This window comes from Salvelinus fontinalis, chromosome 32 (genome assembly GCF_029448725.1).
Source record: "Salvelinus fontinalis isolate EN_2023a chromosome 32, ASM2944872v1, whole genome shotgun sequence".
NCBI classification, from domain to species: domain Eukaryota; kingdom Metazoa; phylum Chordata; class Actinopteri; order Salmoniformes; family Salmonidae; genus Salvelinus; species Salvelinus fontinalis.
This window is the reverse complement of record NC_074696.1, coordinates 23,177,746-23,204,711: the sequence shown is the minus strand read 5'-3', so window position 1 is coordinate 23,204,711 and position 26,966 is coordinate 23,177,746. Positions and strand designations below refer to the sequence as shown.

At 42.3% G+C, this 26,966-nt stretch overlaps 1 protein-coding gene across 8 annotated transcripts in view; it reads left to right on the top strand.

Annotated features, from left to right (window-relative positions):
- LOC129830941 (zinc finger protein 40-like) overlaps positions 1-26,966 on the top strand; it is a 74,025-nt gene that overhangs the window by 1,703 nt on the left and 45,356 nt on the right. For 7 of the 8 annotated variants that reach the window (XM_055893802.1, XM_055893803.1, XM_055893797.1 and 4 more), the window contains exon 2: positions 1,175-1,303. In XM_055893802.1, coding sequence (XP_055749777.1) covers positions 1,264-1,303 — 40 coding nt within the window. In that variant the 5' untranslated portion in view covers positions 1,175-1,263. Of the gene's footprint in view, positions 1-1,174; positions 1,304-19,769; positions 24,214-26,966 lie in introns of those variants that run through there. The other variant, XM_055893796.1, reaches the window with a different exon arrangement.

Here is a 26,966-nt window from a genome sequence, read left to right as displayed (position 1 = left end):
AGAGCAATGTATGTGCATTTTATGTAGGCTATAGATCATGTCTATAGAAATGTATCGGGAGGGACCGAGGGAGCTCTGCTGATCATTCATTCTGCTTGTTCTTTGCTTTGCCTTGGGTTTTTTAAAGGTCAAGATTTGGTAACATTTAGCTTCAACATACTGCTGATGGTGTCTGCTGATGTTTCTTTTGCAGAGCTCAGATTTGCATGAAGTCTAAAATTAGTCACCTTTCATCCACTGTAAAAAGGGTATCATTAGCTGCAATACACTAAGATTAAACAGATCATACAGCTTTGAGATCAAGATGCCCTTTCAGTGTTTGCTTATGTCTGATGGTGATGCAATGATCTATGGGGTGTTCACTTTTACAAGAAGATCCGTCTGATTGTAGCCCGCTAACCGCCTAAGCACCCTGGAGCGCTGACTACCCGCCAGACACAAGGCCTTATTGTTTGCGTCTTTCGTCATCTGAAACGTGTGTGTCGTCAAAGCGAAGGGCAGGGCAGTGTATCTGACATGGACTTGTCAATCAGTTGTTCACCAAAAAAACTGCCATCTCCTCTTGGTTTAGATCAGATTATAGATAGCCACTCCAAGGTTTATATTTATATGGAGAGAGATGCATTCACATCTCAGAGTCGGTCCAGAACTCACCTGATATCGGTAGAGGAGCACCCTGTCAGTGGTGCTGTATTGGATATTATGCCATCAAACTTAGCAGGAGCCACCCAATGGGAAAAAGATGTTGACAAGACGTTGATAAACGTCTTTTCAACATATTGTGCTCACTGGGCTTTGTTTTGTGTACGTTTGGACTGGAACAAGAATGTAAGCCTTGTACGTTTGAACTGGAATTAGAATTTATACTGTGTACGTTTGGACTGGAATAAGAATTTAGACCATGTACGTTTTGACTAGAATAAAAATTTAGACCGTGCAGGTTTGGACTGGAATTAGAATTTAGACAGGGACAACTGTTAAACTGACAGACGCAACAACAGCAGTGTCCTTTCTGATTCTTGCCAAGTGAGAGAACGGGAGACTGCACACAGACAGCCACAGACACACACGCACACACACTTAGTAAGAAGATAAGGGCTGCTTAGTGTTTATTGATCTATGGTGTGTTGAGCTGACACTGACCCTCTCTGGTGTGTGTATGTGTGCTTTGTAGATGAACCCAGAGGGTGTTCCAGGTCCACCTGCATTAGAGAATTGACAACCTTTCAGAAGATGTGTCAGTGAAACAACCAACAAGAAAAGATGCCGCGAACCAAGCAGAACAATCCGAAGAACCTTAAAGGTGAGTTGCCAACCTGAACTGCTGCGTTTTAAATGTCCGTGTGTGTAGGCCTATGTCATGTCATGCTACTGTGTGCTGTGTTGTTACATTTTTGGGGGGCATGTAATGTGTATGTTCTTATTGATTTGATCAAACTCAGGACTCCCTGTAAATTGTTACTAAGTGTACTATCCTGGGTAAACAAATGAAAGTTCTTTAAAAAAAGAAAGGTCATCTTAGTTCAGACTTTAATTTAATATTCAAAAGCGAGAGATGGAGGGAGAAATAGAAGGGATCACTGAGCCATCTGTCCTCCCACAGTCCCCTAGTCCCTTACAGACTTCTGTACACACTTGCCCCCTACCTACTTCTCTGTCCACACTTGCTGACCAAATGTCTATAGAATCTGCTGAGCCGTGGTTGTCCACTTTCCTTTTGTGATTTTTTTCGTTTTGTCTTTTGTTACACAATTGTCTTCACTATTAGTGCTTGGTTTTCCAATCTGTGTGTGCTGTGGAACCTATAGGAAACAACTAGAATCAATTGTGTCGTTCTATGGTGGAACCTCCCTTTATGTCGTTGGAGTCCATATGTTAGTGTGTAGGCTATAACGGCTTATGTTTACAAGTGCATGACTGTTAATCAATAACAGAGCTTTTCTTCGACTTTATAATTTGCCTTTGATAGGCTAATTATCGGACAATTATGCGTTATCGCAGAGGCGAAGTATCTGTCAGAACCTAAGGCATGTACACGAGTAATGGATTTATTTAGATGTTTGTGTGTGTTTCTATGTGTGTTGCATGCAAAGTCCATAAGAATAAAATGAGAAAAAAACGTACTTTGCCAATGTCGGCAAGCAGCGACCCAGATTTGACTGTTTATTTATCATAACACCCCCCCCCCCCCATCCCCACCCACAAGTTTATTGCTTTGAGCTTACTTGGCCAAACAACGTAAATAATTTAGTTTTATAACAGCAGATTGCCCAATGGAGGACTGTGGGATAGTACATTTCCCCAGCCACATTAGACCAGTTACTATTTTAGAGCGAGTGGAAACGCCCAGTTTTATTAGTAGCAGGGCTAGGCAGAGGTAATGTAAATGTCATGTAATGTGGGTATATCCATGCCAGCTGTCCATATGTGGTCTAAAGGGTGGGGTTGGGGCAACATCATTTTGATGAGCTGTTATAAAGTTAGGATCAATCAATGTGAATGAGCAAATGAAAAAGAAGAAATGTCTGTCACCTAAAGGCAGGACCTAATGAATTAAGGAATGGAAGAACAATTTATATTTCCTCAATTGTTTCCTCTGGCAAAGTATGGATTTTGTTTTGTTACACATGCAAATACTGCATTGAACAAGGATGTCCTGTCCTGTTCTCTCTGATGCATTCCTCTGTTCCTCTTACCCCATAGTCCCCTCTCATACAGAAGTAGGACCTGAATTTGATCACCCCGTTGCAGGAGAAATTTCCACTTTGAAATTTCTGACTTGATTTTCCCTTACAAAAAATGTTTCAACCCCTACAAAAATTCCTACGAATTTTAATCCATATAATAATCCACATTTCCTGATACTGCAGGATTATTTTCCTGCTGTACAAAACTGGCTCAAATTAAGATCCAACAACTTTAGTCTCCCTCTCTTTTTCCATCTGAAGTTTCTCAGTGTAGTTTCAATAGGAGCTCAAGGAAATGAGAGGATCAGATATATTAAAAATAATAGTTATTACTTGGTGCCTGTAGATGTAAATCCACCATTACAAATACTATAACAGTATTTTACAGCTTCTGGTACTTTATATTGAATTGACACGGGGTCGTTTACAGCTTCTGTATTGTGGCTTTTGACCTTTGACCTGTTTCATCACCTCCCCCCTTCTGTGCTTAGAGGTTGATTAGTCAGACAGGAAATGCTATGCTGCTTAGTGCGTGGCGTAGCATGCTATCACAGGCAAACTCGCATTCTGCTGAAGTGAGAGTCATACCACTCAGATCCTTGTAACGTTCTTCTTGGGAACCCCACACACCCTCCTCCCATCCCATTTTTTTTTTATTGTGTGTGATTATGAAGGCATAAGTTTCAAGTTTTAATGTCACATGCACAAGTACAGTGAAATGCCTTTCTTACAAGCTCTAACCCCAACGATGCAGTAATCAATAACAATCTAATACTGAAAATAACAATGTAGAACAAAAACACAAAATATATCAAAATAAGAAGAACACGATAAAATAAGTAAGCGTACTATATACAGGGTCAGTTCCAGTACCATATTTACAATGTGCAGGCATACTGGATCGATAGACGTAGATATGTATAAGGGTAAGGTGACTAGGCATCAGAATATATGATGAACAAAGTAGCAGCAGCATATATGATGATTGTATGTGAGTGGGTGTGTGTAGACTCAGTATACATTTATGTGCATATTATGTGTGTGAGCAAATTATGGAGTGAGTTTTGTATGTGTGTTGGAGTATCAGTGTGCATAGTGTGTAGGGCCCTGTGAGTGTGCATAGAGACTGTAATTTATTGTTATTTTAAACTCAGATAGTCCGTGTAGCCATTTTCTTAGCTATTTAGCAGTCTTATGCCATGGGGATAGAAGCTGTTCAGGAGCCTGTTGGTGTCAGACTTGCACCAGTACTGCTTGCCGTGCGAAAGCAGAGAGAACAGTCTATGGCTTGGGTGGTTTGAGACTTCCACCATGCTCGAGACAGCACACCAGGTGTTGTTGACGAAGAGGCAACCCTCTCCCCCCTTGATTTCCCAGAATCCACTGTCCTGTTGGCACGGTGAATGGAGAATCCATCAAGTTGGATAGCCATGGGGGTATCTTGCCCGAGAGCCATGTTTCAGAACAGCAGAGAATATTGCAGTTGCGAAAGGCTATTTTAGAAAATAATCAAAGTCAGTGTTGAAGGCCAAAGTTCCCTCCATTTTCTTTTTGGCTTGAAGCTCTGTACTGACTACTGGTACCATGATTACCAACAATCATGTCAGTGAGGGAACCACCCTTGTGTGTATTTGTCTGTGTGTCACCATGTATTCTCTTTAGGTTCTCACATTGGGTCCTGTCAAGAGATACACAAGAGTCTTTGTTTTATTGACTCTCAACCCAGCTGTATGGGCAGGGTGCAATCAGTTGAAGTTAAAACAGGGTGAAGCTCCGATGTGTGTGTGTGATGTCAACATGACAGGAATGCTGTGACGCAGTTTGCGGGTAGTAAAGCAGGAAGTCAGGAACTCTGGACCCCCATCCAGGTCTTCTGTTTACTTCAAACAGCTGGTTTCCAACAGCTTTGGCTTGGCAGGCGCCAGGTCATAACAGTAGTTCCCCTTGGTCTAGCCTGCCACTTCCCCCATCACTGACTGACAGATTCACACTCAATGGCCATCATACATACATTCACCATTGAGACACAGCTCCTTGGGATCTGCTTTTTAATTTTTTTTAATTACAAATGCAAAACATTTGCTGAAAATGTAATTATTCTCCTTACCAAGTGTCCATGATCTTGGATTATTTTTTGTGTTGGATTATTTATGTCAGTGGTCTTGTAAACTTTATGATGTGTAGACTGGTACTGTTCAGTTTATGTTGTGTTTGGTCGGTGTTGACTTGCAGTAGCATGGCACCTCAGCTCACCCCCTAGCTACCCTCACCTCATATTCCTTTTTATTGTGCCCCTGAAAATGCCCAGTCTTGTTAACCACACCAGTTTTTATTATAGCACCGAGCTTGCATTCCTCCTGTCTTATAAAAGGTTTAATCTCACCAAGGCTCAGTATGTCTGGACCCCTGCTTTAGCAAACAAAACACTGTCTGCAAAATGGTGAACAATTGCTATGCAGGGGTCCACACATTTAACAAGGTTTTACCTTTTACCCTTTTAGAGGGAAAAATACATTCAATCTCTGCAAACTGTATAGGCTATTGCATTAACTGGGTAATAGCTTAAGTTGATATAGTGTGTGCTCTGTGTGTGGATAACGGCTCTGTCAGCCAGTTGAATATTTCACCAATACGGTAGTTTCTGACCATACCAACATCACTCTGTCTGTGTCCCAATAAGCACCCTATTCCCTATATATTACTTTACCCTATGGGCCCTGGTTGAAAGTAGTGCACTACATAGTATAGAGAACAGGATGCCATTTGTGATGTAGTCTGTTAATAATCAACCCATGGATCTGCAATCAATGACTTCATTGCTACCAGTGGTTACTGGTTAGGTATTTTGGGGTCAGAGTCCCTGGTCTAACTCACACAGTAAACTAGAGATATGGGAGACACACACTCATTCTCACTTGTTCATGGTTTCAAGACTACAATAATGTGTTTTTTCGTCCTGCTTGGTGCGTGTATTTACTGTATTTATTTAGGCTATTCACTTGTCTTTTTATGGTTTCAACGACACAGTGTTTTTTTTCTTTCTGTAATGCATTTGCTGTAGTTAAGCCTATTTATTTATTTACAGGATTTTATTTCGTTAACCAAAACTAACACACTCAGAAGGGGGAAGGGTAACATGATATCTTGTCTCCTCTATTTGGTCAAGAGGTTAAAGAGCGACTGCCTTTAAAAAGCAACGAATCCCTTTGAAAACGTCCTATGTGGTTTTGATGTGAGTCAGAAACAGCTATTCTAGTGTCAAAATATAGTACAATGTGTAAATACGCTAATTTCGGTCATAAAGTCAGTCTTGTCGAAAACGGGGTTTGGGACATCCATGTGTCACATCCATGTGTCACAACGGGTTTTGATTTGACTGTTCATTTACCCACTAACATGGAGTGGACAGCTGCGGTGATTGCTCTCTATCCAATAGCAGTCTGTTATGTTTTTTACTTGAGAAATGCTGCACCACACACATTAATTGCAAAATTGCACAACTAATGCGTCAAAATTAATTACAGATGTCTTGAGTTATCTTAGACTAATTCTGTGGATTTTTCAGGAAGTGAAATAGGCTTCTGTGTCTACAGTGCCTCATGGGGGACAAACATCCTTAACTTCTTTGATATAGGGGGCAGCATTTTCACTTTTGGATGAATTGCGTGCCCATAGTGAACTGCCTCCTACTCTGTCCCAGATACTAATATATGCATATTATTATTACTATTGGATAGAAAACACTCTGAAGTTTCTAAAACTGTTTGAATGATGTCTGTGAGTGTAACAGAACTCATATGGCAGGCAAAAACCTGAGAAAATATCCAAACAGGAAGTGAGAATTCTGAGACTGGTTGATGTTAAAGTCATCGCCTATTCAATTCCCTGTAATATATGGATCTGTTTGCACTTCCTACGCCTTCCACTAGATGTCAACAGTCTGTAGAACGCTGAATGAAGCCTCTAGTGTGATGTGGGGCCGGATGGGAGGTGTTTCAGTCATTGGTCTGGCAGATTGCCAGTTCTTGCTCACGTGCTTTCCTGATAATATCGCCTTGCGTTCCATTACTTATACAGACAAGAAGAAATGCTCTGGTTGGAACGTTATTCGATATATATGATAACAACATCCTGAAGATTGATTCTCTACTAAGTTTGACCAGTTTATTCGACTTGTAATTTAACTTTTTGAAGTTTTCGTCCGACGTTTGCCTGCATCTGCGTCAGCGTTTGGACACGTGTAATACACATGCTAGCAAAAGTAGCTAATTGAACATAAGTAATGGACATTATCGAACAAAACAACGATTTATTGTGGAACTAGGATTCCTGGCAGTGCATTCTGATGAACATAATCAAAGGTAAGGGAATATTTACGATGTAAATTCGTATTTCTGTTGACTCCAACATGGCGGAGAAATTTTGTTAAATCTGAGCTCTGTCTCAGATTATTGCATGGTGTGCTTTTTACGTAAAGTAAAAAAAAATCTGACACGTATCTTTCATCAAAGTTTATGATGAGTATTTCTGTTATTTGACGTGGCTCTCTGCAATTACTCTGGATATTTTAGGGGCATTTCTGAACATGGCGCCAATGTAAACCAAGATTTGTGGATATAAATATGCACATTATCGAACGAAACATAAATGTATTGTGTAACATGATGTCCTATGAGTGTCATCTGATGAAGATCATCATAGGTTAGTGATGAATTTGATCTCTATTTCTGCTTTTTGTGACTACTATCTTTTGCTGGGAAAATGGCTGTGTTTTTCTGTGGCTATGTGCTGTGCTAACATAATTGTTTGGTGTGCTTTCCCCATAAATCCTTTTTGAAATCAGACATGTTGGCTGGATTCACAACATGTGTAGCTTTAATTTGGTGTCTTTCATGTGTGATTTCATGAAAGATTGATTTTTAAAGTAATATATTTGAATTTGGCGCTACATTTTTTCTGGATTTTGGCCAAGTGGGATGCTACCGTCCCACCTATCCCAGAGAAGTTAACCAAATGCAGAATCGGTCAGGAAACACCTCCAAGACTGAAATCTAGTTTTTCTAATGAGCAACAGAAAACACATGTTCCAATCGGTGTGTTCAGTGGCTCTTTAAGAGTGCTCTGTGTTGCTGGTCTGGCTCCTCCTCTCTGTTAGCTCTATGCCCTACCAGGCCTCTGCGGACTGCTCCCCTGCCCTGTCCTGATGCCCAGTGAACCCCTCTGAATTCCCAGCTCAGGGCTACCGGAGGGTTAGGGTCTGAAAAGTCACTATGGGCCCAGGTCAAAAGTAGTGCACTATAAAGGGAATAGGGTGCCATTTGTGACGCAATCTAGGAGATTCCCTTTCCCTCCATACTTAGGTCCTCCTCCCAGGAGAGGAGCCCCCATCCTGTAAGCAGTTAAGTCAACTTAGTAAGCACTTTATTTGCGATGTAAGGGCTGGATTGGCGCCTGGATTGGACTCTATATGCTTGACACCAGATTCTTAATATCCTCAGTAAATAGCCCAACAAGCATGCTCTATATTACTGGCCAGGTCTCTCTTGTAAAATAGGTCTCATGACCTCAATGAGACGTCCTGGACAAATAAAGGTTAAATCAATCAAACGATATGTTGTATAGCATAGTGTCTGTCTGTCTACTGTACTTTGAGTTTAGCTCAGCTAGAGTCAATGGTGCAGAGAAAGAGCTAACACCCTGACTCCTGTGCATGGATTTCTACACGTTGTGTCATGCTTAGGAAGCCAAACCAGTGTGTTAGAAACCAGCAAGATTCACACAAAGGGAACTTCTGCCCCAGAGGCAGGAAGAACCCAGGGTTTTAGCAACAGTAACTAGTACAACAGACAGGCTGGAACAGGTTCATGGACGTCTGTTTAACTTAGTGTTGACCTCTGAGAACGGGAGAAGCCTTTCACTTTGAGAGGAAAGAGGAAGGGAGGGAGGTGAGAAAGACAGGGAGGGGACAAGGGAGACAAAATATAATTTTTATGGTCATATTTTGTGTGAATGAAATTGAATACATTGAAAAAACACACACAGGCTGTTCACTCTGTCATCTGTAATGTGGGTTAAATTGCAAGCCATCTCCTTTACAAGAGGGAAAAGGCAGTGTGTTTTACTGCTTACTGTGTTTTCACTTTCACTGGAAGCCACCAAAGAGACCGTAGCCAATGTGATAGATTTATATTCAACAACGGAAAAGTAGACCTATGATTTCCAATATGTAGTTTAGCTGTAACTCTTGATAACATTAGAATACTTTTCCCCCCACCATTTGGTCGGGATTCAAATCATCAGGGGTGTCTCTCCAGTCTCCAAGAGAAGCTTTTTTATCACGTTGGGGCTGTTTTTTCTCTAAAGAGGTGGGAGTTCACTGACAAATCACCTAGCCTAGAGGAGAGGGCAGGGCAAGTCTTGTCTGCTCTGATGACCTCTCCATTACCGGCAAACATATGTTCTTGAGGAAGCACTTAACCGATGGCCAATTTCCAACAATCTCAGATGGCAGCAGTCCATACAGGTAATTAGATCCTTTTGGATGTGAATTTCCAATGAAATAGGCCAGAACTCGTTGATAGTTACTTGGATAGGAACCCAACCCACGACTTGACTCTCAGGCCCTCGAGCTGCAGTTGAGTTAACTTGGTACTAGTTCATTTTTTAAGCTGGGGATTGGAACGCTTGTGTTGTTTTCTTGTTCTCAGTTGTTTATTTTCTCTCTCACTGTTTGAGGCCTACTTTCTTTTATTCCTCCCACCTCCTCTCAAACCATGCGCTCTTTTCAGACAGTTTCGGTTTGAATGTCTGTCAAAAACACTGCCTGTTTATCAGACACTGTATGGTGACTAATACCAGTGCTCACACCACCCACATGTCTGCGCAGAGAAGGCCCTGTGTGTGTGTATCTAGTGTGTGTTGCCTGCGTCCTACTGTGAAGGCAATGAAACATTTTATTTCTGTTCAGTACTTCTCAGAATGTGCCTTACCCTTTAAAATGGAACTCAAGACAGTTTATTCATTGTTTGTCAACTGTATAATTTACTTGTCAGAGTTGAGACATCCTGCGTTGATGTTAAATCCATTTGACCTCGATCACCTTTTGACAGCAATCTTTTGGATTTGAACGAAACCTTCCATACATACTAGTGATGCACCGATATGTCATTTTTGGCCGATACCTGATATTTTCCTTGCCCAAAAAATTATACCGATAACCGATATTACATTTTCTTGCGGCCTTTTAAGCATTCTAGTACAGATAAATAGTTAACACACACATGAATGCAGCGGTCTAAGGCACTGCATCTCATTGCAAGAGGCGTCACTACAGTCGCTGGTTCGTACCCAGGCTGTATCACATCCGGCCGTGATTGGGAGTCCCATAGAGCGGCGCACAATTGGCCCAGCGTCGTCCGGGCCGTCATTGTAAATAAGAATGTGTTCTTAACTGACTTGCCTAGTTAAATAAAGGTTACACACACACCACACTGACCAAAAATGTATTTTGCTGGCATTTACGTATATCCCCATAATCAAAACCTATTTCTTTCACTTTTTTGCTGTGCTGTTTTGTTGTTCATTTGTTCAGTTTGTTCAGTCGTTTCATTCTCAATCAGGATTTTTATGGAACGCCGTTTGGGTCTTTGCTTGTCAAAAAAGATACACGTCAAATAACACTATTTTGACGTGTCAAATAAGCTTGTTGACCAATCAGGACATGAATAATGACTGCACGTCACATCATTTAACGAGTTCATACATTTTTTACGTAGTTATTACACATTGATTACACTATCACTCGTATTTCATATGTCACAACGATTAATCGCCACTTATGCTATGATGCTGGTAAAGTTGACTCGCGCACCTACAGTGCTGGTCACAAAATAAAGCTAGCTAGCTCATGGATGCAAACAATGTTCTTCCCCAAAAACATAGCAAAACAACAATTTGTTTCAGTAGCTCTAGTTAGCTAGCTAACTATATAGCTAGGTGTCATCATCTAAAATAACCCTAATTTATAAGAGTTTTTATTTGATTAAATGGTGGTCGGACCCATCTATGTGAAGCTAGCCACAATAAGGATTAGCCACAATAGTGGACTTTGCGGTTAGCCTTCAAAATAAAAGTATGGCATAATTCTACTATTTGTATTCATTTGCATCACTGTCAATGACATACTTTTATTTTGAATGCAAACCGCACATTCCACTATTGTGCCTAATCCTTATTGTGGCTAGCTTCACAACACATAACCCGGTCCTGTTTCAGCCTTACTAGCCAGATGAAGCTAGCTGGCTGCTTAAAACGTTAGCTTCGGGCAACAGGGTTAAGTTGCTGGCTAGCTAAAAATGACATTTTTTTTAACCATTAACATTAATACTGTCAGTCCTCCATAGGAAACCTGTTGAAATCATAGAAATATAGATAATAGAATAGACACCAGAGCTATTGCCAGATAATGTATTGTTAATTTCTCTACCATAAGCCGCCTCCAACATCGTTTTGGAAAATTTGTCATTATGTCCAACCGACCTCACAACTGCACACCACGTGTATGGCGTCGTGTCGGTGAGCGGTTTGCTGATGTCAATGTTGTGAACAGAGTTCCCCGTGATGGTGTTGGGGTTATGGTATGGGCAGGCTTAAGCTACGCACAATGAACAGAATTACATTTTATCAATGGCAATTTGAATGCACAGAGATACGAGATCCTGAAGGCCCATTGTCATGCCATTCATCCGGCGCCATCACGTCATGTTTCAGCATGATAATGCACGGCCACGTGTCACAAGGATCTGTACACAATTCCTGGACACTGAAAATGTTTGGGATGCTCTGGGTCGACGCGTACACAGCGTGTTCAGTTCCCACCAATATACAGCAACTTCGCACAGCCATTGAAGTGGAGTGAGACAACATTCCACAGCCCACAATCAACAGCGTGATCGACTCTATGCAACGGAGATGTGTCGCGCTGTATGAGGCAAATAGTGGTCACCAGATACTGCCTGGTTTTCTAATCCATGCACCTACCTTTTTTTTAATGGTATCTGTGACCAACATTCCCAGTCATGTGAAATCCATATCCTAATGAATTTGTTTCAATTGACTGATTCCCATATATGAACTGTAACTCAATAAAATCTTTGTTATTGTTGCATGTTGCGTTTATATTTTTGGTGGACTGGTGGCCATCATTGTGGAATTTACAATTTCAGTTAAATTTCAAATTCAATGTTGCACCAGATAAATTGCAGTTGTCTGAAGGGATATGCCCATTCTATGAGTTGTATTTCTAAGATTGAAATGACACCCACCCATTTTCAAGAGCACCATAACCTCAGATTATGTAAAATAGGGTCTAACCTATAACATATGTGAATATGCAAGATGCTTTTACGTAGATATTAAGTAGTAGATCCCCAAATGCCCAATAAAAATACAATATAGTCATTAAGCTGGAATTGTGTATTAATGCGAATAGGAAATGTGTGTTCACCAGTAGGCATGTCCCAAAACTTTGCTCATCACTACTCAAATTACATTATCAGTACTGCCTTACCATTCATGTATGTAGTAAAACAAGGTATTATTGAGTAGAACTTGTAAGGTAGTGATGAATAGTAAATTAATTGTTTTTTTTTCATAAGGTTGTGGCAATATACTGCCACCTGGTGGCGACTACAAACAATTGCATAATAGGAACTATTACCAATTGATGGTCCTCCAAAATAAATATTAGTGCTTCAAAAAGTCCTTATAAGTCCTTAAATTTTACTTGCCACTGTCTGTATGAACCCTGTTACCCAGAAAGACTCACAGCTGTAGTCGCTGCCAAATGTGATTCTAATGTATTGACTCAGGGGTGTGAATACTTTGGTAAATTATATATTTCTGTATTTAATTTTCAATTAACGTTTTCATCTATTTTGAATTGAGGCTGTAACACAACAAAATGTGGAATACGTGAATGGGTATGAATTCTTTCTGAAGGCACTGTATGAATACTTTCTGATGGTACTGTATGAATAAGTGAAGGGGTATGAATACTTTTTGAAGGCACTGTAGGAATACTTTCTGAAGGCACCGTATGAATACTTTCTGAAGGCACCGTAGGAATACTTTCTGAAGGCACTGTAGGAATACTTTCTGATGGTACTGTATGAATAAGTGAAGGGGTATGAATACTTTTTGAAGGCACTGTAGGAATACTTTCTGAAGGCACCGTATGAATACTTTCTGAAGGCACTGTAGGAATACTTTCTGAAGGCACCGTAGGAATACTTTCTGAAGCCACTGTAGGAATACTTTCTGAAGGCACTGTAGGAATACTTTCTGAAGGCACCGTATGAATACTTTCTGAAGGCACTGTAGGAATACTTTCTGAAGGCACCGTAGGAATACTTTCTGAAGGCACTGTAGGAATACTTTCTGATGGTACTGTATGAATAAGTGAAGGGGTATGAATACTTTTTGAAGGCACTGTAGGAATACTTTCTGAAGGCACCGTATGAATACTTTCTGAAGGCACCGTAGGAATACTTTCTGAAGCCACTGTAGGAATACTTTCTGAAGGCACTGTAGGAATACTTTCTGAAGGCACCGTATGAATACTTTCTGAAGGCACTGTAGGAATACTTTCTGAAGGCACCATATGAATACTTTCTGAAGGCACTGTATGAATACTTTCTGAAGGCACCGTATGAATACTTTCTGAAGGCACTGTAGGAATACTTTCTGAAGGCACTGTAGGAATACTTTCTGAAGGCACCGTAGGAATACTTTCTGAAGCCACTGTAGGAATACTTTCTGAAGGCACCATATGAATACTTTCTGAAGGCACTGTAGGAATACTTTCTGAAGCCACTGTAGGAATACTTTCTGAAGGCACCATATGAATACTTTCTGAAGCCACTGTAGGAATACTTTCTGAAGGCACCGTAGGAATACTTTCTGAAGCCACTGTAGGAATACTTTCTGAAGGCACCATATGAATACTTTTTGAAGGCACTGTAGGAATACTTTCTGAAGGCACTGTAGGAATACTTTCTGAAGGCACTGTAGGAATACTTTCTGAAGGCGCTGTAGGAATACTTTCTGAAGGCACTGTATGCGTCTCTCACCTCAACTAACCACTATTTAGAACACTACTCCCTGATGCCAGTAGGTCTGACCTCCTGACTGGCCCTCCCTATAGTGTGTGTGTTTCTGTGTCTTCTCTTTCTGTGTGGGTTAGTAATGGTGACTATTTCTCAATCCGTTGGACTGAATCATTGATTGTGCAATTGTTGACTCGTTTTAAACTGAAGTTCAAGTGAAGAGCTGGCGAACAGAGGCCTCCCCACTACACCCCCCGTTCACACACACGTGCGTAGACACACACACACAGACACACAGACACACGTTCCATAGGTGAGCTCAGCAGCCCGGGGCTCCATTCCAACACCACTTCCTGGAACCTTGGTATAGCGGCATTGATGTTGGCATGTTTAAAAAAGGGACATGTTTGCATTTTGACCGACCCGGACTGAGGGGAAAAACCGCATGGGAGCGGTCGAGCCCCCTTTCAATTGCATCCGTCCGCGTCAGCACTATAAATCTGGAACCGTGGGAGAAGTCCCCTGCGGTCATGAAACGGTCCAATGATTGGACCTAGTGTGGTTTTGACACCCGTTCAGGAATCACGACACAGCGGGGGAGGTAAAGTAGATCCTCCCTCTATCTGATCTGCTTTAGAGAATGTGTCATTCCCAGAGAAATGCCTCTTGAACAAAACACTACACCTCTGTGTGAAGTTCACACACTGCGTTCTGTTTCCCCTCAGGCTCCTTTTATGATTGGGGAAAATGTGAGTTAATTCACTTCAGTTCAAATAAAAAGGATTTGGAAAAACAGCTTTGGGTGAAAAAGAGAGGCAGTAGAACTGACGTATGCCAGCCGGAAACCCTTAATAGGGTGGTTGCGTGGGGGTGTATTTGTGTGTCTTTGTGTGTGAGCGCAGTGTGCTGGCAATGCCTAATGGTTTGCACAAGCGAAGCCTGATGTAGCGGTTGCCAGGGCAACGGATCAGCATGAGTCTTAGTGTGCAGGTGCTGTTCCTTGTGTCCTACTCCTGGAGCCTCCTATGATGAGAGAGAGGGAGGGAGAGAGGGAGGAGAGGGAGCACTGGGCAGCTCAGGTAAGACTGATAAAATGGGTTTGATAGAAGTAGTGAAGTACATAAACGAGGGAGAGAGTGATTTTAAGAAAGCCTAGTTACAACACTAACAGGGGATGAAATAAAGGGGGAAAAATAACAGAGGGAGAAAAAGGGGAAGAAGAAGAATTTCACACAAAAGGACTCCAGAGTCTTTGAGGACAGTCCTGGACCTCAGCTGATGCTCGGTAGGGGCCCGTAAGAAAAGTCATACTACTGCAAAGAGCAGGGATGACTGAGGGAGAGAATGAGAAGTAGAGAATGGGAGAGAAGAGTAGTTAACAGAGTAGGAGCAACAATGCAATAAATTCAGCAAGCCAGAGTGACTGGCAGAAGAATAGCGGTGTGGAGAATGGGGGGGGTTATGGCTATTGGGAGGGTTGGCACAGTGACAAGAGAGAGTGTGTGGACGCACGTCAGCTTAGATCTACCGGCCAGAGAGGACAGCCATGCAGTGTTAACCCCCCTAAAGTCTCTTTTCGCTTTCTGCTCCACAGTGACATACTGAAGGAAAATAATAACAGCCAGCCTCCTCGCTGGCAACAATGATATGCTCTCTGAATCCCTGAGTCTCTAGGCTGGGGTTTGAATCACCACTGTTCTCATAATGTTTCCCTCTTTTCCTCCCTTTTCCATTCACCATCTCTAGTCCAATAATGGAACCCCTCAAATCATCAAATATCATTTATTCCTTGGCCTGTAAGTGTACCATGTACCCTTTTGGTTATAGGGCTCTGGTCAAAAGTAGTGCACTACGTAGGGGATAGGGTGCCATTTGAGATGCAATCCATGTCAACAACCTATTGGCAGCGGTGGTCATTACTATTAATGACACAGTTAGTTGCCTGAACTTAATAGCTAAGCAGATCATTAATTCAATGTCAACATTTATATTCTGCATTCATACAGTGAACACACATTAGACCGTACACCATCTGACGCACACACATTAAAGAGCCGTTACATACTTCACACACACACACACACACACACACACACACACACACACACACACACACACACACACACACACACACACACACACACACACACACACACACACACACACACACACACACACACACACACACACACACACACACACACACACACACACACAGAGGGCTATATGATACGAGCACATATGACTCCTGCCTCTCTTTTTCACGCACACTTGTACACACACCCTTTCTCCAGCCTTGCTATACGATGTTGTCTTTGACTACAGGTGGCAAACAGGCTTTGGCCGGTGATGTGTGTTTGACAGTAGGTGGTCTCGACCTACCAGATGTTGGGGCTGACACATGGGTTGAGAGGGGCAGGTGGGCGGACAGAAGGGAAGTTAGGTGGAATTTGTGTGGTGGTTGGGTTAAGGTCACGCTAAAGGCTTAAAGTTGTATCTCTAGCGACACTACTGTACCGATGCATCAAGTCTGGAACCAACAGGACCCTGAACAGCTTCTACCCCCAAGCCATAAGACTGCTAAATAGTTCGTCCAGGTAGCTGTTGTTTACCTATTTTACGATCTGCGTTGACCCTTTTTTGACTCGTGACATACACTGCTGCTACTGTTTATTATCTATCCTGTTACCTAGTCACTTTATCCCTACCTATATTTACAAATCTACCTCAGTTACCTCGTACCCCTGCACATCAACTCGGTACTGGTACCCCGTGTATATAGCCAAGTTATCGTTACTCATTGTGTATTTATTCCTTGTGTAATTATTTTTCTATTATAGAAAAAAAAAAAAAATATATATATATATCTCTGCATTGTTGGGAAGTAAGCATTTCACTGTTGTTTATGAAGCATCTGACATTTGTGTGTTAAGGGATTGGTTTTGCACGGGCTGTCTGTCCCCGCAACACTGTGAACTGTAAGCTCAAGCTCTCCTATCTTCAGCACACCTGTGTGTGTGGCTCTCAGGTTGCTCTGAAATTATACCCTATTCCCTATGTACAGTAGTGCACTACTCCTATTCCTAATTTACTGCACTACTTTTGACCAGAGCCCATTTCTTTTGATTAGACCCCTTAACCAGAGCCCTGGTCAAAAGTAGTGAACATTTCGGGAATAAGGTGCGATTTGTGACACAGCCTCCGTGGTGTGTTGAGGGGGAGGACATTCCGAGGTGAATTGTCTTCAAGGTCCAGTAGAATGATGCTGAAGGTTCTCTGTAATAAGCAACACAACATCTATCTGACATTATTGGGAAGATTTGTTCTACACAGGTTTTGTTTTGTTAACTAATGCTGTGTATTTTTGTGGTTGCAATATACTGTTCAAGGTCCAGTTAAAGGATGGTCTGGAATGAACAGCACAACAAGCAATCTGGTGCCATTCTCCACGATGCTTATGTAATGTTAACTGGTGCTTTGTGTGTTTGTTGTTGTAACCCTACAGATATTCCTGCCTGGTTTTGTAAGGATTCGTGCTGAGCGATTTAGTGCTTTTTGAGGTTGTTTCGGTTTCGATTATAATTTTCTTTTTGTCACGGTTTCGGTTTCAATGTTATTTTTGTAAACATTTAATGCATAATGAAATAATGACATGACAATGATTATTATTTGCAATTGAAATTCCAAAGCCCAAAATAGTGAACATTCAATTGCCAAAACATTGAAAATATTCCATTGTCTCTGTCAGGTCCACATTGGGTAGACATCAATAGAAAAATAAGAAATTACTATGAAATAATAAAATATTTCAGTTGTGTATATTACTTTAGTTTTTATTTGATTACTATTATGTTTTATTCCTTAGTCATCATCTCATCTTTACTCAGACAGTTGCAGTCAGCCAGCCAGACCATCTTATCTATGTGCTCCCAATACGCTGCTATTTAACTAGCCTGCCTAAGTATGCTGCAGAGCTGTCTGACTAAATTATTTTACTAGTTCTTCAAAGTAGATAAGACATACTTTCACAAACTGTCTCTGTCCCTCTCATCGTTGTGTTGTGTACATTCCTCAATTAGTTGTTTTAATAATTGAACCCCCCCAGTACCGGTAATGATGGTCTTGTGTGGGTGCGTGGGTGTGTGTGTATGGATTTGTAGGAAGGGAGAGGAGGTGGAGGAGGAATTGAGTGTATAGGCCTATGGTCTGAAGTGTGTGCCGGTGTCAGCATGGCCCTGTCCTTGGTGGTGTGGACCTGATGGATTCTAGCGGGTGGGTCGATGTTGATATATTGAAAGACCCCCACTGTGGGTGTGTGAGTCATCAGGAACATGAATGTGGGGTCAGCAGGGTCGGTCAGGTCAATATTATACACACACACTCACTAACTAACTCCTGAGGGATCGGGTTCAGACGGTTTCTGACCTTTCACCTCTCAGACAGTGTACAGGCAGCAGAGTCCGTACTGACAGGTGGCAGTCAGATGTAAGGGGTTGATGTATTGTCTGGACTCTGGAGGATCTGGTTTATGATGGGAAACTCACGCTCCACTCCTCCACTCCTCTAGTCCTTGTCAAAAGTAGTGCACTAAATAGAGAATGGGGTGCCATTTGAGACACAGCACTTCAGTTTGTTGACCAGACTCACTTTGGAAATAGCCTTTTCTAATGGAAAAGCCAGTCAGCCATGACACCAGTGTTTCTTTCCAAGCTGCCTCCCAAATGGCGTCCTATACCTAGTAAACAGTGCACTATATAGGGAATAAGATGCCATTTGGGACTCCCAAAGAAAATGTGAAAAATGTTGACCAAGGCCCAGGATATTGAGGGTGTGAAAGAGAGCGAGTAGGAGATGAGGTGTTGGAGAAATACACAGAGACTAGGGGGGGGGTCTACTGTAAAAAGAGTTGAAGGGGTCTATGCCAACAGAGCTGACTGAGGTCCGTTTGTGTTGCTCTACATAGTTCTACGTACATTTGTGCGGCTGTGTCTGCTCCGTTTGCGTAGCCTTTGTTGAGCTCTTAAGGATGCAATAGAAATAGCTGTATGAGTAAGGGGGATGGAGGAGGGGGAAGGGGGGATGAAGGAGGAGGGGGTTGACTGCCTGCTGGTTGTGTAACATGTGGGCCGTCTTCCTTTAGCAGCTGTTGCCATGGGGAAAAATGGCGAGGGGAGGTGGTTTCTGAGCTCACTACGCCTCACTCGCATACTCAGGAGAGAGAGACTCTGACTGTCTGGGGATTTCAAAGCTCCCTGCGACTGTCCCAAACCGACTTGTGTTGTCTGTCTGTCTGTCTGTCTGTCTGTCTGTCTGTCTGTCTGTCTGTCGAGGCTGAGAGAAGGTGCTTAAATTGTATGATTGTTTTTTCGAGATACTGTAGATCCCACTGAAACAGGATTGTGTTTCTAAACAAAGCATAAATTCTGTTTTAGAGGCCCTGGATATTATCATGAACTAGACTATACGTAGTTTATTTTATAGAGAGTGAGAGTGTGTGTGCTCTCACATGGTGTGTGTGTGTTTATGACTACAAATTCCGCAATGAAACTGCTGGGCTGTGACTCAATGCTCCCTCAGGTGTTCCTTATAAAAAATATATATATATATACAAAGAGCTATAAAAAATCAACTGTGTCTCTCCCAGTTTTTGTGAGTGAGTTTGCACGTGTGTGGGTGCGCCAATGACTAACTGGGGTGGGTCTCAGGAGTGTGTTGGTGGAGTCACTCTGTAACCAGGTGACTGACAGACAGACAGACAGAGAGAGAGGCTGCTGTAGCACTAGCTTGCAGAGAGAACAACACAGCCGAGACCAAGCAGCAAGTACACAGCACACAATGTGCAGCAATCCCTCTGCTGAGACTTCCTGGTGTGTGTGTGTGTGTGTGTGTGTGTGTGTGTGTGTGTGTGTGTGTGTGTGTGTGTGTGTGTGTGTGTGTGTGTGTGTGTGTGTGTGTGTGTGTGTGTGTGTGTGTGTGTGTGTGTGTGTGTGTGTGTGTGTGTGTGTGTGTGTGTGTGTGTGTGTGTGTGTGTGTGTGAGAGAGAGAGAGAGGAAGAGTGTATGTGTGTGTGAAATAGTGGGAGAGAGAGAGAGGAAGAGTGTATGTGTGTGTGAAATAGTGGGAGAGAAATAAGGAGAGTGTATACTGTGTGTGTGAGAGAGCGAGAGGGAGAGAGCGTGTGTGTGTGCACTTTTCCCTGTTTCTCTTTTTATGTGGGAGTGTGTTTGTGTGTGTCTGTTTCTATGTAGGAATGTGTGTTTGTGTGTGTCTGTTTCTCTATGTCTTTCTCTGTGTGTGTGTGTGTGTGTGTGTGTGTGTGTGTGTGTGTGTGTGTGTGTGTGTGTGTGTGTGTGTGTGTGTGTGTGTGTGTGTGTGTGTGTGTGTGTGTGTGTGTGTGTGTGTGTGTGTGAGAGAGAGTGTGTGTATACTGTGCGTGTGTGAGAGAGCGCGTGTGTGTGCATGTTTCTCTTTTTATGTGTGTGTGTGTGTGTCTGTTTGTATGTGAGAATGTGTGTTTGTGTGTGTGTCTGTTTCTCTGTGTCTATTTCCGTCCTGCTATGTGTGTATGTGTGTGTTAGCTTCACTCATTAGTCCCTGTTTGTGTATTAGCTACGGATGTCCTCTTCGGCAGGAGCAAAGCAAGAACTCGTGGTCCAGCAGCAGATAGGATCAATGCACAGGACAGATCGATGTGTATTCAAAGCTGCTGTGGGGCCATGGGATGTTGTTGTGAACCACAAGTGGGTTAGCGGCTAATCTGCTCTGCTGTTGAGCAGTGTGTGTGTGTGTGTGCAGAGGCGTCATGCCCATATGGGTCACAAGGGTACACCCCCTCAGATTTGTCAAGTTTTTATTTTATTTTTAAGACGTTCATTTAATTACTACACTTAATTTTTATGCCCACGTTTTATCATGATTATTCATAATCATATCTGTCAGCTGTATTTTGAGGAGGGGGCACAGTGACTGGAACCCCCCCCCCCCCCTCTTATTCTCCTTAGTAAGGGGTTCCTTTCAAGATGCACCACGGAGAAAATACACACATTGTTTGATTTGACTTTAGCTGCCGGTGATAGGCAGGACTCGCAGGAGGTATGTTTGTAAATTCATTTGCTCAAGATATGTAGCCTATTGATTCCTTCTTGATTAATATAATGAACATGTTGTTGTTTCTCTGTAACACTAGCAACAGCCATTTTATGAAGTTGGCTTTAGCTAACCAGCTAGATAGGTTCCCAGTCTCCCAACCTCATAACTAGCTACCAAGCCAATTCAGGGTATCAATGGAGTTCGAGTCGTTTGTCTAACTATCTTAGCTTGCATGCTTGCTGGCAAGGTTGATAGATTTTAGAAAAGCAAGCAATTACTAAATGTACTGAATAAGACATATTTTTCCCCCAAGATTTTACTAGAGACACAGAGAAGGATATTTAGTTTCTTTAAAAAAAAGAACCACCAGTCGAGGATACATACAGTTCAAGAGGTATGCTTAGATATACAGAACATACGTGGTTTAAATGTAATCTGGCATTTTATGATAATATCATGATATTTGTGTATTAATTATGATGCCATGATATGTGCCTGTATTGATGATGTGTGTTAATTATTTTTTTATTTCACCTTTATTTAACCAGGTAGGCCAGTTGAGAACAAGTTCTCATTTACAACTGTGACCTGGCCAAGATAAAAAAAAAAAGCAGTGCGACACAAACATCAACACAGAGTTACACATGGAATAAACAAACGTACAGTCAATAACACAATAGAAAAGTCTACATACAGGGTGTGCAAATGAGGTAAGATTAGGGAGGTAAGGCAATAAATAGGCCATAGTGGCGAAATAATTACAATTTAGCAATTAAAGACTGGAGTGATAGATGTGCAGAATATGAATGTGCAAGTAGAGATACTTGGGTGCAAAGGAGCAAAACAATAAATAACAATATGGGGATGAGGTAGTTGGGTGGGCTATTTACAGATGGACTATGCACAGGTGCAATGATCTGTAAGCCGCTCTGACAGCTGATGCTAGTGTTAGTGAGGGTGATATGCGTCTCCAGCTTCAGTGATTTTTGCAGTCGTTCCAGTCATTGGCAGCAGAGAACTGGAAGGAAAGGCGGCCAATGAGGAATTGGCTTTGGGGGTGATCAGTGGAGTACCTGCTGGAGCGCGTGCTACGGGTGGGTGCTGCTATGGTGACCAGTGAGCTGAGATAAGGCGGGGCTTTACCTAGCAAAGACTTATAGATGACCTGGAGCCAGTGGGTTTGGCGACGAATATGAAGCGAGGGCCAGCCAACGAGAGCATACAGGTTGCAGTGGTGGGTAGTATATGGGGCTTTGGTGACAAATCGGATGGCACTGTGATAGACTGCATCCAATTTGCTGAGTAGAGTGTTGGAAGCTATTTTGTAAATGACATCGCCAAAGTCAAGGATCGGTAGGATTGTCAGTTTTACGAGGGTATGTTTGTCTGTATGAGTGAAAGATGCTTTGTTGCGAAATAGGAAGTTGATTCTAGATTTAATTTTGGATTGGAGATGCTTAATGTGAGTCTGGAAGGAGAGTTTACAGTCTAACCAGACACCTAGGTATTTGTAGTTGTCCACATATTCGAAGTCAGAACCGTCCAGAGTAGTGATGCTAGACGGCGAGCAGGTGCGGGCAGCGATCGTTTGAAGAGCATGCATTTAGTTTTACTTGCATTTAAGAGCAGTTGGAGGCCACGGAAGGAGAGTTATGGCATTGAAGCTCGTCTGGAGGTTAGTTAACACAGTGTCCCAAAGAAGGGCCAGAAGTATACAGAATGGTGTCGTCTGCGTAGAGGTGGATCAGAGAATCACCAGCAGCAAGAGCGACATCATTGATGTATACAGAGAAAAGAGTCGGCCCGAGAATTGAACCCTGTGCCACCCCCATAGAGACTGCCAGAGGTCCGGACAACAGGCCCTCCGATTTGACACACTGAACTATATCTGAGAAGTAGTTGGTGAAGCAGGCGAGGCAGTCATTTGAGACACCAAGGCTGTTAAGTCTGCCGATAAGAATGCAGTGATTGACAGAGTCAAAAGACTTGGCCAGGTCGATGACTACGGTTGCACAGTAATGTCTTTTATCGATGGCGGTTGTGATATCATTTAGGACTTTAAGCGTGCCTGAGGTGCACCCATGACCAGCTGGGAAACCAGATTGCATAGCGGAGAAGGAACGGTGGGATCTGAAATGGTCGGTGATCTGTTTGTTAACTTGGCTTTCGAAGACCTTAGAAAGGCAGGGTAGGATGGATATAGGTCTAACAGTTTGGGTCTAGAGTGTCTCCCCCTTTGAAGAGGGGGATGACCGTGGCAGCTTTCCAATTTTTGGGGATTATCATCCCATGTACTGTGTTGTAATGTGGATGTAACATCCTAGGCATTTTAGTGCAGTCTGTTGTGTGATTAACAACAGTCAGTATGTGAGATTAACAACAGTCAGTCTGACACCCTCATTAAAATTACAATTGAACATAATGACTATGGCTCAAGATTGCAGGAAAAAAGCTGTTTTGGGTGTTTGAAAAATGGTAAATTCTCCAATTTCCACCCCTCCCCCAATCTCACATACTTCATGCCCCCTCTAAAATAATGGGTGCATTACGCCTATGTGTGTCTGTATTTGTGTGAAGCGGAATTAGGCACCAGATCTTTTTTTTTTTACCCCTGCATCCTGCTTTGGTTAGATTGTTTTGAGAGAGATATAGCCAAGTTATCGTGTATTTATTACTTATTTTATTATTACGTGTTTTATTTTCAATTATTCTATTTTTCTCTCTCTGAGTTGTTGGGAAGGGCCCGTAAGTAAGCATTTCGTCTGCACCTGTTGTTTTATGAAGCATGTGACAAATAAGATTTGATTTGAGTGAGCGAGCGAGCGAGAGAGCTGACGCTTTGGTAGGGGAAGTCAGCACAGTGGCAGCCAGGGCTTTCCCTGATTTAGAGCAGGGATTAAAAAAACTGGACGAGAGGGGTATGAAAAAAAGGGAAGGCAGAAAGAGAGAGAAGGAAGGGAAGCTTGGCTGCATGCTAGCTGCCGCTCCAGCAAAAGGGGAGGCAGGCAGAAGTGTAAAGAGAACGCTCAGACGCTTGTCTCACTCAGTGGAGTTTTGAGTGAGTGAGTTCTCAGACAGACAGACAGACTTTGACCAGACGGAGGCTCTCTGCCTTCCGCTCTGTTCCGCTGTGGCATTTCAGGAGTTGAGGAGGGGGCAAGAAGGAATGTCAGCCGGTTATTGTTCGGGAGGAGCATGTCTGACTGACCGACTGTGTGGGGAATGTTAGGTCAGGTGTTCCCCTGTAAGCTACATGCTGTCTGACTCGAAGGAAAGACGAGAAGAGAAGACAGACTTCAGACTACACAACAGAACAGAGTTCTCTTGCACAGGTATTGTGATGTGTTTGTGCGTGCGTGCGTGCGTGCGTTGATTTATGGTTGCGTGTTATTGCAACAGCATTATATACTCATATAGAGCTTGTTGAGTTTCAGTTTTCTCCTCTACTGTATCCATGTTTTTCATTGATCCCCTCTTTCTTTACCTCCTAATGTATCAATGGTTTTCATGGTGGAAATATGGATTTTTTAGGGCCGATATTGATTTTTGGGGGTGAAGGAGGCCGATGGCTGATATTTTAGACCGATATTCAAAAGCATTATATTTGTACATTTTTATGACAAATGTTCCCAGAGATTTATGCATACATTTTTTTCTCAAACAAGATATATATATATTTTTGCAAATTTAACTACAAAGCAACATCATTGTAATACTTGAATACTTATTTGAATGGTAAATCTCTTGATAAACTGGATGAATTAAGATGACATAGGCCTACTCACAAAACAGGTGACTGTGTAGTCAGTAAGAGTGTGTGCATGCATTGAGTTATTGAGCTTGTTTTCCTTCCATTTGGGACTTACACAGAGTGTACACAACATTAAGAACACCTTCTTAATATTGAGTTTGCTTAAAAATCCTTCTTTAACCTGTCTCCTCCCCTTCATCGTCATTGATTTGAAGTGGATTTAACAAGTGACTCAAATGGCTAGTTCAGCTATCTGTCAAGAAATGGGCGTATTGTAACTTGATCCTACTGTTACATATCTCCCCATCGCTCATATCACTTGCTGCTGTTTACTGCTACTATGAGAACTAGCTCAATGGCAATGACATTTGCAACCAATCCATACATGTGAATAATATTTAACAAGGACACTGAGGGTAGAAAAAAAGCTGAAAAAACTATGCATGTTCTGTCTGTGACTCAAGTCTGTCCATAGTTTGTGAAGTGAGAATGCACACTCGCTCGCGCTGATCTACAGCTTTCTTGGCCCCTAAACCTGCAGGAAGATTCTTAGGTTGCTAAACCTATTTCCAACCTTTATTTAGGCAGTTTAAAACACTTCCTCCTTTCCCTATTACAACAATCATCTAATCTGACTATCAACTGTCAATTTACGATTGTGGCTGGTCAGATCAGCACACCAGTAAATAGCTAACCTTACACCCCAAGTCAGATGGCTCGTTGCCAAGAATGGTACATGTTCAAAAGGATAACCAGCTAATGTTGGCTAGCTACGTTGGCTATTATCTCCTTATATCTTAGCAGGGGTGTTTATCTAGCCAGCTACAGTAGCTAGCATAGTAGCTAATCTAGCTAGCACCACAGATGAAAGGGTTAGTTATAATAATCTTTACTAACAGGGCACATAGCTGTCTGCTTAGCTAGCTTGTTTATTGCATGCATGTCCGGGCACGTCGACACAAGCTTTATTATTAGTGAATTAACTAAACTAATATTTCCAGTCACAGCTAGCTTGCTGCTGATTTTCCTAGCTAGACATTCCTCTGCATTCTGCAGTGCTCGTGGCATACAGTACCAACAGTTTTGCTATGTAAAGGGACTATCGGCAAAGCCAACAGAGAAGGGCTAAATAGAAAAGGCAAATATCGGCCCGATATATCGGCTCGGCCGATTATCGGTCCTTCACTATCCTCATTGATCCCCTCTTTCTTTACCTCCTCTACTGTAGCCATGGTTCTGATTGACTCCTCTCTTCACCTCCTTTCGTTATCTCTCTCTCCTTTCATCTAACTTCTTTGACCATTAAGAGTGCTGCTGCTACTTTGTGGTGTTTTTGTGTGGCACTGTGAACTGTTTATGTCATATCCTGTCCAGGTGGAGTTGGGATTGAGGCCTCCCTTTTCCCTGATCCTTTTTGAATTTGTTTTACCTTTACTGTAAAATAATACGTATCAAGGTTGGAGGATGGTATGTTATGGATGATGTGTAACATCTTAAAGAGTGCCTGTGTCTTTAAGAGTGTATAATAAGAAAAATACCCTAGTGGGGATATGTTTTTTGGTCATTATATGTGCCCAACCAGATGATGCAGGTAGCCTAGTAGTTAGAGCGTTTGGCCAGTTACCGAAAGGTTGCTGGATCGAATACCCGAGCTGACAAGGTAAAAATCTATCCTTCTGCCTCTGAACAAGGCAGTTAACCCACTGTTCCCCAGTAGGCCTTCATTGTAAGTAAGAATTTGTTTTTTACTGACTTGCCTAGTAAAATAAAGGTTACATTTGAATGTAAAAAATGTAAATGCAGGCTACTCTCTGTCTGTTGGCCTTGACATTGGCAGGATGGTTGATCAGGGGCTAACAAGGCTAAATGCTAACTCCACTCCTCAGTCAGTCCAATCAGTGAGTGAGTCCTTAAGCAGGGCTTACTTACTGCACATGTTTGTGGTGTTTCTTCATGGGCAGAGTGACGTAGGACCAAGGAGGACGAGGTGAACCCAGCAGGATGAGCTGCTGGATGGGGGTTGATTACATAACAGACAGCCAAGTCCCACAGATGAGAGCTGCGTGTGTGTGTGTGTGTGTGTGCTCGCGCATATGTGTGAGAGGAGGTGGTCTTGACTGACTCTTCCACCCACCATGAGCTCATCAGCTCATTCAGACACAATCCCTGCTATGCATGGTTTAATATTAGCTAGTCCCTATGACAGCAATAGGGTGATGTGTGTTTGTGCATGTGTGTCTGTTTGTGGTGCATGCGCACAGTCATGTTTGTGTTTCTATGCGCGTAGGGTTGCACATTTATTTGTGTGTGTGTGTGAGAGAGAAAGAGATCTCC